Below are 12,977 nucleotides of genomic sequence, written 5' to 3'. Positions count from 1 at the left end.
AAATGTAACCCTTCCAGGTAGAACTAAGCTGTAGTATTTCTAAATCTCAACCTTTTTGCCCAGAGTTCTTAGCAGAGGTAAAGGTAAAGTGATAAACATCTTTGATGTTTATTGTGTCCTTAAACTCTTGTTTTGTCTTGGCAAAAGAGCTGAACTATCACCCTGGCCCTGTTATGTCATCTTCAGATAAATTCACATTGAGTAGCTGCCTGAAATTGTACTTAGGATGCTACACTGATACTAATAGAGTCTACGTTAAGTCACTACAAAACTGTGGAACCCCATCAACTCCGTCTTATTTTCACCTTGTGGCACATTGCTCTTGTTCTAGCTTCTTCTAGTCTATAGAGTGAGTCTGGGTTCTGGAGGAAGTCATCGCTAGAGTTCACTCATTCTGTGTTAAGCAGTATAATATGTAGCAGTTCTTTCAGCAGTCTGAATAAATGCCAAGACTGGAGGACTTTGTTTTTCTAAGACAGTTGAAGCCTATGCTCACTTGGCGCTTCTGTGGGGCTGAGGCTCCCTGCCCACTGGTGTCCTTCTTTCTATGGCCAGCTCTGCAGGTCCAGGCCACCAACGACTTCAGATGTCAGAAAACCACTATCCTTGCTGCTACTCCACATAAGTAGTTCTCTGATAGACACTCAATCGGGGTTATGGAGCCAAGCAGTTATTTTTCATAATACTTTTCCACCAATAGGTGGCGCTCACAATTCCCCTTATTTTAATAGAACCCCAGTAATAAGGCTTATGTGGCCTTTAGAACAACATACCTTTTGCACTTTTCGAGGTGCCGCATCCAGCATTTTTTATCAAAGCTTTAGCATATTTCCTTTCTCTTGGATTACGGGCTCATAGTTCCAGACTCTTTCATTCCTGGTCTAAGCACTTTGTTTGGCTTTCCAACAAAACAAGATGAGCAGAAGTTGTGAGGAAAAACACCGGGCCATTTGTTGAGGCTCCATTCCATGGAGGAAAGGATGACAATGTTGACTGCCTGGGCTGGAGATGGGAACTCAATTTTGAACAAATTTACTCAGCAGTTATTGCAGATCTACTCCATGTAGAGTACTGTTCTATACATTCTGAGACCTAGGACCTACTCTCAGAGCTTACACTCTGAGACAGGACGGGCACACAAAATAAATGTGAGCTCTATAATCCTTTTCCATGTACAGTGCATGTATAGGATTGTATTAACGAGTGAGCAAAATACTATGAGTGCCTATGGGTGCAATTTATTATCCCTATTTTAGAGATGAGAATGCAGAGGCACAGAGAGGCTAAGTAGCTAGTGATGTGGGTGATTTGCTGAAGCATATTCATTTTTCTGCTCCCAAAATAAAAACATCATGTGAACTACAACTATTTTTCCAAAACCTGGAAAATGGGAGACCGGCGTCTGCCTCCCTCCCTAGAAGAGAGCAGAGGCAGAGCTCACTCAGTGTAAGCGATAAGGGACTGCGTGCCCCAGGTCTTACAGGGACAGGTCTTCTTTTATGTGTAGCTAAACCTCCTCGTTCTGTCAGTCAGACAAGGGTTCTGTGAAGGAAAACCACAGCTCTGACTCCTTTGGGGAGCACAGCATGCTCAGAGGAGCAGCACGGCTTTACACGGGAAGCATGAGCCTCCTTGAGAGGCAAACTTGTACTGAAGTCTAAAATCTGCCACTGTTGGCCATTTGGGCATATAATACTCAGACCTCAGTTTCTTTTCACGCAAAATGGGGGCAATGGTACCTACCTCATGGGGGTATTGGGAGGATTAAATAGGATGTTGAAAAATGCTTGGTGGCGGCCACCACAACAAGGGCTACTGTTTCCCTGTGCTTATTCTGTGCAGCGTGCCTGGTAAATAGGAAGTGCTCAATCAATGGAGCAGTTTATACTTATTACTGTTACTTCGCTCATCTACCCTATTTCATTGCTCTGCAAATCACCATTTTCCTTCTCTTTCTCCAGCCACACTCTAAGCCCTTCACCCCCAGATGCTTCCGTGTTCTCTGTCCTCTCCTAAGTCCTCATTTCTGCTGTCTCCTGACACCAGATATCAGTGTCTCCACAATAGTTTGCAAACATTTCAGATCCAACTGGTTCGATCCTAGTGTTCTCTCGAAAAAAATTCCAGCACTCAAAATTGTAGCTTTTGGTTTAGAAAGAGAAGTTTATCTAGTTTGTTGTTAAACCGTGTGCTTTTAGAGTATGATCTCAATATTATGGGGGTGATTAGAAAGGATGAATGCCAAAACCACTGGGCCTTCTCCAGAGTTAAAGAATGGCGTAATTTTGCGAAATAGAGGAAATACGCATTTTGAATGGGGTTTAGAAACCTATTACTCACTTCCCTTTCCTTCCTGCAGAGATTACTGAGAACGTTAAATAACAGTTTATGATTGACTCAGCGTCACTCACTGGACTGTTAGTCATTAAGTGTGCTCTAAAAGTGGTGCCTTCAAGGACCGCTTAGTTGGGTATATATGGCCAGCCTCTAGCAGCCACATGCATGTGGGGCCTGGGAAAACTCACCCAAGAGACTTAATGGGAATGTTGCCACATTCAAAGTGCATAGTTCCTTTGGGGGTAATCTGATCACTGACTAAAAATGTGGTGGTATTGAGAAATTGTGGTTTTGGATGTAATCATTGTAGTTACCTATATATATTTTAAAAAGATTTATTTTATTTTTATTTTTTAAATTTAACTTCAATTAATGTATAATGTATTATTAGTTTCAGAGGTAGAGGTCAGTGATTCATCAGTCTGCCCTCCTTTATTTTATTTTATATTTTAAAGGTTTTATTTATTTGACAGAGAGATAGCGAGAGCAGGAACACAAGCAGGGGGAGCAGGAGAGGGAGAAGCAGGCTTCCTGCCGAGCAGGGACCCCAATGCAGGGCTCGATCCCAGGACCCTGGGATCATGACCTGAGCCGATGGCAGACACTTAACAACTGAGCCACCAGGTGCCCCTGCCCTCCTTTATTTTAGAGAGAAAAAGTGAGAGAGCACGTGCACGCATGCACATGTGGTGGGGAGGGGCAGAGGGAGAGGGAGAGAGAAACCCAAGCGGACTCCATGCTGAGCATGAAGCCCAATGTGGGGCTTGATCTCAACCCTGAGATGAGACCTGAGCCGAAACCAAGAGTTGGACGCCCAACTGACTGCCCTACACAGATGCCCCTGTAGCTGTATTTTAAAAAATAATTATCTTTTAAAGATACACACTGAAGTTTGAATTGATAAAATGATAATGATGCTTGAGTTTTTACCTCAAAATAACATAGTTCAGGGGGCCTGGCTGGCTTAGTCCGAAGAGCATGCAACTCTTGATCTCAGGGTTATGAGTTCAAGCCCAGTGTTGGGCATGGAGCCTACTTAATAATCTAATTCAGAGTGAGGGGGCTAGTGAGGGATATGGTTGGAAAAAGATTGACCGTATCCGAGAATTGTTAAAGCTGGGTGATAGGTACATGGCAGCTCCTTATATTCTTCTGTTTTTGTATAATTTTGAAATTTTCTATAATAGAAATGAATTCTTAGGTGCATCGTCCTAAGCAAGGCTTGAAAGGCCCATCTCTGAGTAGCAGTGGGTGAGATTTAGTACCAAGACCAAGTGCCATTCTGTGGTTGTTCAAGAACTTATAGGCTGGAGCAGTGATCCTTGGTGAGCTTTCCATGGTGTTGGGTAGTGTCCTTGGGTCACATGTTGGTGAACATGCCGCCCATGCCCAATGAATATTGAATGAGTAAATGAAAAAGAGGCCCAAAGCCCTGACGCTCTTCTTATCTTTGCAGCGGAGCCCAGGGGGAATATGCTGGGCTGGCCACCATCCGAGCTTACTTCGACGGGAAAGGAGAGGGACACAGGACAGTGAGTATGGACAGGTGGTGGGTGCTCACCACTGGGTGGCAGTGGGTCCAACTCTCTCCCTCTAAGCCTTCTTGTAAGCAGCTAGGGAACATATAATCAAGAGGCAGATTTCTTTGAACTGGCCATTACAGTCCTTGTCCCCAAGACATTTCATTGGACCGTTCGAAGAGAAAACATTTGCTCAAACCCAGTGTGTAAAAGTCAGCCAGTTTTTAGATTCTTCATTATAAAATACAGGCAACTAGCCATAAATAATCTTGTAGTTTTAATAAAACCGGAAATGGACTGAGATTGGGCCACCACCTACTGTACCCCACTTACCTGGGCAGCCAGAATGAGCCTGGAACCCTTTTCTCTAATTCTCCTGGGCGCAAAGGAAGGAAAGGACAGGAATGTTACAATCCCAGGTCTTAGGCCCGGACAAAGGGCAGAGACCAACATGTAATTGTTCTGTAACTCCTACTGTGACCAGGCACAGTTCTCGTTTCTGTATGCTCAAAAAATTTTTATTGAGGGGTGCCTGGCTGGCTCAGTTGGTGGAGTATGTGACTTTTTTTTTTTTTTTAAGATTTTATTTATTTATTTGACAGAGAGATGGAGAGGGAGAAGCAGGCTTCCCGCGGAGCAGGGAGCCCTATGCATGACATGAGCAGAAGGCAGATGCTTAACCAGCCACACAGGCGTCCTGGACCATGTGACTCTTAATCTCAGGGTCATGAGTTCGAGCCCCACATTGGGTGTAGACATTACTTTAAAAGAGGAAGAGGGAGAGAGAGAATCTTGAGCAGGTTCCATGCCCAGTGTGGAACTGGACGTGGGGCTCAATCTCACAAACCCAAGATCATGACCCGAGCTGAAACTTAACTGACTGAGCCACCCAGGCACCCCATAAATAAATGTTTAATAAAATATTTACTGAATAAGTAAATTCCCTATTGAGAATTGTCATCTCTAAGCAGCAAAAGAAGACATGGAGCAGAGTTCATGGTTCTGCTTCAGGGTCCAAACTGCTCTTGGGGCCTGTGTAAGGGCCAGCAGAGGTGCTAATGGTCTTGATTCCACTAATCCCCAGAGGCAGTGCTTCTAGCAGTTATCTGACATAGGCTTCTAAGTGTGGTAAAAAAGACTGTGTTTCTGAGGTCTTCATTTTGGTGATGAGCAACAGTAAGCTAGAACTTCCACTGAGCTGTAGACACGGAGTTCTTACTTTTTTTTTTATGGCTGTATTCCAGTAAACCTTTATTTATGGAGACTGAAATTTGAATGTCCCATAGTTCATATGTCAGGAAATAATGTGGATTTTTTTTCAACCTTTTAAATTAACTCACAAGTCATATAAAAACAGTAGTGGATTGATACAGTGTTGGCCTGTAGGTTGCAGTTTTCTGACCCCTGCTCTAGCAGAAGAAAGCACACTTGATGGCAAACTGTTCATAAGTATAGAGAAACAAAAGGGACTGTGCTTTGATGTTCAAGAAACGGTCTTGTAGGCATTCCACGGATTCCGTGATGTTCGAGAAATGTTCTAGCAGGCATTCCACAGATTCCGTGATATCTGAGGGTCATTCCCTATTTATGGAGAAGTAAAGCACAGCATGACTCATTCACACCAGGTGGTAAGCACTTGCCCTCACTGCCTGCGCCCACGCAGTTTGTTCCTCAGACAAGAACTCCCCCCCCCACACTTTCACTTTCTCTAATTTCGCCATTTCCAAAAGGAAGTCAGGCCAAAAATCAGAGCGCAAGTTGTAAGTATATGCCAAATTCTTAACATCAGGAGGTAGCTGTTCTGTTGTTATATTAGAAGGGAAAAAAAACATATACTCATATACACAGAGTCTTGTGTAAGCATGCTTACAAATTCCTGCTGAGGTCTCATAAGCTGAACTGTGGAAAGGAGGTCAAATTGGATAACACAAGCACCCAAATAAAATGGCTTTCCTTGCACATTCTCATGGCCCTCCACAGGCGGGCTTGGCAGAGAACAGGCCAATACAAACATCCAATGTGGATATGAAGAATGTCGTTTAGTAGGATCAATTGATTAACCAGTCCCACTCACACAGAGGAAGGCATTTCCAAGTGCAGTGAGCCCTGGGGCTACCTTGTGGAATGGCCAACGCCTTTGCAGGAAGTCAAGGGCAGAGATCCAAACACAGGAAAGAGGAAGTCGCTCAGCCTTCTGCAGAGCCACCCAGTGATGAGCCTTGGCCTTGTCCTTCCAGGTCTTCCTTCTGGAGGGGAGGAGAGCACTTGGAGGCTGAATGATGCAGTGGGATCAAGAATATGGATGCTATTTGCTAGAGCACTGAGAAAAGCTTTCATGTAAAAGTGAAACCTCTGAATTGGGGCTTTTTGTCAATTCAGTAAACAAATTATAGGACTAAGGGAAGAGAGAGAACAGTCAGTATTTTATGGAGCTTTTACTTTTTGTGTGTTTTAAACCATGCTATGACATCAGCAACTCACTCTAAACAACTGATGGTTTCGGGCGCCTGGGTGGCTCAGTTGGTTAAGCGACTGCCTTCGGCTCAGGTCATGATCCTGGAGTCCCGGGATCGAGTCCCGCATCGGGCTCCCTGCTCGGCGGGGAGTCTGCTTCTCCCTCTGACCCCCTTCCCCCTCGTGCTTTGTCTCTCATTCTCTCTCTCTCTGAAATAAATAAAAAAAATAAAATAAAATAAACAACTGATGGTTTCCATGTCTGTCTGCGAAGGCCTGAGAAGTATAGGGTGTGAGTGTGGGCCTGGCCACTGTAGAAACTCTCCGACTGCCGACATCTTCTGACTGCAGACATGTCCTGCCCATGCCCCTGCTAGCTCCCCCGGATCTACATATGGCACATAGGGCGGAGAGTGGTTAGCAGGGACACCCCTGAGCACTGGGAGCTAAGGGGCAGCTACACTGTTCCCTGGTTCCCTCTGGATGAAAATCCTGCCAATTTCACAGTGAAACAAAACAAGACAGGAACTTAGATATTTACCAGACTCGGCCCCATTCCACCTCCATTTCTGGGACTTCACAGATTTTCCAGACTGACTTGTACCCCCTCATTTATCCTCAAAGAAATGACACAGCAACTCATGTATATCAGGGAGTGGCCATTTGGGAATAAAAAGCCTTAGTCATTTTTTAGATGATTCAAACTATGAGCCAGTATGGTTTGATTACACATGGAGTTCTTAGAGGGGACAATGGGTAGGGGTTGGGAGCAGGACAAAAGTGACTAGCCATCCCAGGAGAGTTAAGAGAAAAGGGTGCCAGGCTCGTTCTGGCTGCCCAAGTAAGTGGGGTACAGTAGATGGTGGCCCAATCTCAGTCCATTTCTGGTCTTATTAAAACTAGATTATTTATGGGTGGTTGCCTGTATTTTGCAATGAAGAATCTAAAAACTGTTTCACTTCCCTTTCAAAAAAAGGAGGGAAAAAAAAAGAACATTTTCTTCCTCCTTCTCCTGTTTATTTATCCTGATTCCACAGGTGTGTTTTCCCAGGACTTTCACTTAGTTGGGCAAACTGATTTTCAAAGAATTTTGAAAAAGAGGACATTCATTAATTAATTATTCAATACTGGTCATATACAAGGTACCATGTGGGGCGCCTGGGTGGCTCAGTTGGTTAAGCGACTGTCTTCGGCTCAGGTCATGGTCCTGGAGTCCCAGGATTGAGTCCCACATCGGGCTCCCTGCTGAGCAGGGAGCCTGCTTCTCCCTCTGACACTCCCCTGCCTCATGTGCTGTCTCTCTCTCATTCTCTCTCAAATAAATAAAATCTTAAAAAAAAAAAAAAGGTACTATGTGTGCCAGTCCAGAGTTAAATCAGGTCATAACTAAGATAGATACAGTCCCTGACACACCAACTTGGTTTTTTTCACTTGGGTTTTCTAGTAGTTTTGAATTCTTTCATTTTCTTTCTTCTTCTTTTTTTTTTAATGATTTTATTTATTTATTTGACAGACAGAGAGGGAACACAAGCAGAGGGAGTGGGAGAGGGAGAAGCAGGCTCCCTGCAGAGCAGGGAGCCCAACATGGGACTCGATCCCAGGACCCTGGGATCATGACCTGAGCCAAAGGCAGACGCTTAACCTTAAGCCTGAGCCACCCTGGTGGCCTGAAATTTTTAATTTTCTAAGGAAGGGTTAGTTTAGAACTAGAATTATTCTTTAGCATCAGAAAGGAAACACTGAAGCTCCCGTTTGCCCAGGGAAAGGATACCAGGTGACTGACAGTAAAAGTCTCCTTTCTGTTTTTCCTCTGGGGCTTCCTCATGCTGAGGTAGCCACTGGAATGCCTCCTTGTTATCCTCTTTAACCACAAGGTGTCTGGGAAGCCTGGGAAGGGTTCATCCTATGTGACCACGTTGCCTCCTTTGCCTCACCCCTCTCCTGCCCAAAGGCTTTGTAGAGAGACCTTGAGATCTACAATGTGGTGCTTATGGAAGGCTGGAGATGAGCTAATAACAAAGGGCCAGCTAACACCCAGGTTCCATCTACTCCATGATGCTTCCTACCCCTCATTGTTTCTTAGTTCGCCAGTGTGACACCAGGAAATATCTGTGAATGTCCGGGAGTTGGGGACCAAACCGGAAAGGTCGAGAAAGGATGAAAGACCTTTTGATTGCACCTGGGCAGAGTTCTTCTCTGACTCCCGGACCCTTTCTTGCCCATTTTCCCTCTCTGTGTTTTTCAGTCCTCCCTTCTCTGTCTGTCCCCCTGTGTGTGATGTTTCTTCTCTCACCGTTGTCCACACTGCTATCACCACATGTCCTTGTTCATTCTGAAGGATGGGGGAACTAGATGCAGCAGTTTGGGGAGGGAGAGACAGGGAAGGCCGCCCAGCCCCCAAGCTTGTAGAAATACAGAATTCTTAAGTTTGGAAGTGTTGGCATCCTTTCTGGATTAAAGATTTTATTTAAAGCAGTGTTTTCAGTTGGAGAAGAAGAAAATGACTTACTGCTCAAATAATCAAGGAGGATTTTTCCACATCAGAGAAGTCCAAGGCAGCTGCTACTGCACAATAGACTCTAATGGAATCCAGTAAAATATATGCTTCTTTTTTGAAAAGGAGTGTGGGGAAATCATGTGCTTCAGAACCTCCTGGGTTCCTGATGGTTCTCTTATTTCAAGCTGTTTTGGGCAGTTATTTTCATGTCTGCTCTTAGGTTAAATTTCAGAGGTTCCTAAAATGCAACAGCCAAGTTCCTGATTTACCAATTTAATTTATTTATTTAACAAATCTGAAACCCTTTATAATTAATAATTCAATTAGCTAGTCAAATATTAACTCAGATTTGCTGATCAGAGATGAGATTCTTATACAAAAGGGAAACATTAACCCCTAGAAAACACCAAAAACCACCACCGCACCCCCTGCCGAACATGTATGGGAGTATTTTTCCTCTTCCCAACTGCCTGAGATGTAGTAGCCTTTGGTTGTTAGATTTTATTAGTGGTAAGAAATTTATTTCCCTAAATGAATGAATTTAATTCATTCCCTGAATGAGTGAATCCCTCACTCATTCAGCAAGTGTTGGAGGATGAGGTATGGGTTGGGTCTACGCCAGGTGCATTGTGGAGTTGGAAAAACAGAGCATCCACCTAAATGGGCATAAATGGACCAAAGAGGATTGTTTTAGATAAACTAAAGCACCAAATCTGGGTCCTGTTATTTCCAAGTCCCTTGGGACCCCACAATTTTAAAGTGAGGAGAAATTACCATTAAAAATTTCCCAAAAAATTATTAAAGTTTCCTATTTTCACATAGAAAACCAGAAAAGTATAACAGCAACCTATAAATGAGTCATTGACAAAACCACCGAGACTTTTTTCTTTCTGATGCCTTACGTCAGGGTATGTATTACTTTCCTATGGCTGCCGTAACAAATTCTCACAAACTTAGTGGCTTGACAAAACAAAAAATTATTTTCTCAGTTATGGAGTCCAGGAGTCTAAAATTGGATTTCTCTCGGCTACAGTCAAGGTGTTGGCAAGTCTACCTTCTTCTGGAGGATCCAGGAGAGAATCTGTTTCTCTGCCTCTCTGGAGGCCTCCTGCGTTCCTTGGCTGGGGCCCTTCCTGCCATCACTCCGTCCTCTTGTTCATTCATGAAATTTTCTGCTTCCTTTGTAGTCAAATCTCCTTCTGCCTCCCTCTGCTCAGAATACTGGGGAATATATTTAGGGCCCAACTGATAATCCAGATTTCAAAATCCATAATATCTCATTTGAAGAGCCTGATTTAATCACAGTTACAAAGTCTGTTTTGCCATAAGGTAACATCCACAGATTCTGGAGATCAGGGTTGGGCATTTTGAGGGGCCCATTATTCAATGTACCACAGGATGGTTGACATTTTTACCTTGAATGTTTTTATTTCAGCAGAACTTCCCTGGTAGAAATTCTTAATTTAGGCCTTTAACCAATATTTTATATTCACTCAAAATGTTTTAATTTGTGTATAGTTGACTATATACATTTTTAATATTTGCCTTTTCCTTCTTGGTCAATGTTCTGCCCAGAAGGGGTCCTTTTATCCAAAGATCCTGTGGTAGAATAAAAATACTTTATGGGAAAGGACAAGTGACTTTGGTTCTGAGAAAGAGTCAATACAATAGGGAAGCATTTAACCTAGAAAAAGGATTTGAGGACACACTGCATAACCAGCATGAGACCAATAACCATTCAAGAGAGTCACAAACTTTCTGTCAACAGAAGATTGACAGTTTGCCTTTGTGTACACGTGTGTTTTTCTTCAGTAGACAACTTTGCTGTTTTTGAGGAAACACCTGTAAGCAAAGTTTCCCCTTCATAAATCCATTACTATAATGCCCATCCATTTCTCTTCAAGGGGTTGCAGTATTGGTCCTGGTATTTAAAAAAAGAAGGATTATTTTCAGGGTGATCGTTGCTTCTCCTTGTTGCTTTCTGTTGGGATAAACTCTGTGATGCACTTTCCTGTAGTGCATCATCATCACATCTACCCCAGCATGTGTGTTTGCTTGTTCACGTGATTTGTAGGAGGAAATGAAAATGATTTAAATCTGGGCATTCTAAAGTTGTACCCACCATCCACCTTCTGTAAGGATTCAACTCATCTTTAAAGGCTAGCTTAGGCTCTAGCTCTGGAAATCCTTTCCCTTTACCTCTTCCGCTTGAAGTGACATCCCCTTATTCTGAGTTCCTGTGACACCTGTTTATACATTTGCCAGCATTGTCCGTGAATACACGACATGCTTTCATGCTCACCTTACGATTCTTGTGGCAACTAACAGTTCAGTGCACAGAATAAGCATCCAGTAAATGGTGACTAATTGATGTATCAGCACTGGAAGGCCTTGGAATTATGTCTACCATTATCATCTCTTCCTGAATCTCAGCAAAGCCGAGCAGAGCACTGAAACTGATTTGGGCACTTGGGTTCTAGAGCTTAACTTCCAACTTCATGTTCTTATAAGATGCTTTCTACATATTATAACTGCGACAAGGTCATAATAAGCCTGGGTCTGGTTTTTGGTATGCTGAGATAAGGGAGGAGAGTACTAATTAATATTTCAGGAGTCTTTAAAGAGCAATATTTGTGGATTCAGGTGCACACTCTTTGGACATTGTTTTACACTATAGTAATATTGAAATTGTAGCAGATTTTAAGGCATTAGTGATCAGTTTAAATAAAGCATGTGGTGCCTATTTAATCCATGTTCCAAGCATTTGTAGGACTTTTGTGCCATGAATAGCCTGGTGATGATTTTTTCTCCTTCCTTTCATTCTATTCCTAAGGTTTGCCTCATTCCAAAATCAGCACATGGGACCAATCCCGCAAGTGCTCACATGGCAGGCATGAAGATTCAGCCTGTGGAGGTGGATAAATACGGGAATATTGACACAGCTCACCTCAAGGCCATGGTACCCATCTTCCACTAAACAGATGGGCGAGGTCTGGGTTGGGAAGAGGTGGTGGGGAGAAGGGACTGGATGGTTTATATCAACCTTATCTTTCTTTGCATTCTAATTAAAAGACTGCAGTTCCTCCTCTGAATGGGTCTGGGGAAAATGAAGTAATATCAGAAAACCTAACCGTCTCTATCAGAAAAATAGAAAGTAACAGTCACATTTTTGGTCCATAATAAAACCAAACATAGTCTGCTTCCTTCACTAACCGGGAGAAGGTCCTTTAAACTGAAATTCCATCTTCTTAATGCATATGTAAGAAACTGAATGAATTATTCATGGTCATAGTAAGGATACTCCTTGCAGGGCCTGCCTGCCTGCCTTCTCCTTCCTGACCAACCTTCCCTCCCTTCCCGCATTAATAATCAAACTAGCAGTCACAGTTATTCTCAATCTTTGTATTGGGAATTAAAACAAATGTAGATTTTTGCAAATTTTTGTGACTGTCCCAGCCATTACCTGCTGAATTTCGGGCAGCATTCCACCTCCTTCCTGCAACACCAGCCCCCACTCCCAACCTCCCAACCTCCAGGAAGAGGTTGCCTAGCAACTGTATCTCCTTTCCACTGGTGGACTGGAGGCTGCATTTTAAGAGGGAAGGAAATCAGTTGAATAGCAATGTGATTTTGTCGGGATTACTAGGCATGGAGACTGAGAACTTCATGCAACTGCCTTCAAAGGAAGCTGAAAACACACAGCACTACTCATGTCTCCCATCCATCCCCACCCTTCCAGAGCCGCACAAAGTTTTTACCAACAGATATTCTGGGGCAGTAGTTGTAATTACTAAGTTTCCCCAATATAGGATATGACCTTTAAAAAATATTTTTTTTCATTTCCACATGAGCGTGTTCTGACTCACTGGCCAAAACAACAGGAATGTGCCTTTTATATATGTTTGCTTTCTGTGAAAAGGAAACGTGAGGGAGATTTCTTTTTATCAGAGCAGAACACTCCTTATGGGAATTCTAATTTCAACAGAATGAGAGGGAAATGGAAAGGGGTGGATATGGCAAGATGAGCAGAGAGAGATTAGCTGTGAGAACAGACATGTCCGCAACCAAAAAGATCTGAAATAATTATTCAGATGACTAAAACCAAAGGAAAACCTTGGGGAGTTGAGCCTAAAATACCCAAAAATCTTCCTAATAGTCTTTTAGGTCTT

At 43.1% G+C, this 12,977-nt stretch overlaps 2 protein-coding genes across 4 annotated transcripts in view; one reads left to right on the top strand and one right to left on the bottom strand.

The window, feature by feature from the left end:
* Window positions 1-12,977, top strand: part of GLDC (glycine decarboxylase) — a 98,626-nt gene that overhangs the window by 64,919 nt on the left and 20,730 nt on the right. The window contains exons 16-17 of the mRNA XM_028107310.2: window positions 3,794-3,869; window positions 11,642-11,767. Coding sequence (XP_027963111.1) covers window positions 3,794-3,869; window positions 11,642-11,767 — 202 coding nt within the window. The remainder of the gene's footprint in view (window positions 1-3,793; window positions 3,870-11,641; window positions 11,768-12,977) is intronic.
* Window positions 4,483-12,977, bottom strand: part of UHRF2 (ubiquitin like with PHD and ring finger domains 2) — a 138,055-nt gene continuing 129,560 nt past the window's right edge. The window contains exons 16-17 of one of the 3 annotated variants that reach the window (XR_015766877.1): window positions 5,974-6,521; window positions 4,483-5,438 (exon numbers count right to left, since the gene is read on the bottom strand). Coding sequence is in view for 1 of the 3 variants with exons in the window: in XM_088019012.1 (XP_087875138.1) it covers window positions 6,507-6,521 (15 nt within the window). In the remaining 2 variants the exon portion in view is untranslated. Of the gene's footprint in view, window positions 5,439-5,590; window positions 6,522-12,977 lie in introns of those variants that run through there. The other 2 variants (XM_088019013.1, XM_088019012.1) reach the window with 2 other exon arrangements.

The sequence above is a fragment of the Eumetopias jubatus genome, unplaced genomic scaffold (genome assembly GCF_037043125.1).
Source record: "Eumetopias jubatus isolate StellerSeaLion01/CBP00866 unplaced genomic scaffold, mEumJub1_p1.0 scaffold_15, whole genome shotgun sequence".
Taxonomy (NCBI): Eukaryota; Metazoa; Chordata; class Mammalia; order Carnivora; family Otariidae; genus Eumetopias; species Eumetopias jubatus.
This window is presented reverse-complemented; position numbering and strand designations above follow the sequence as displayed.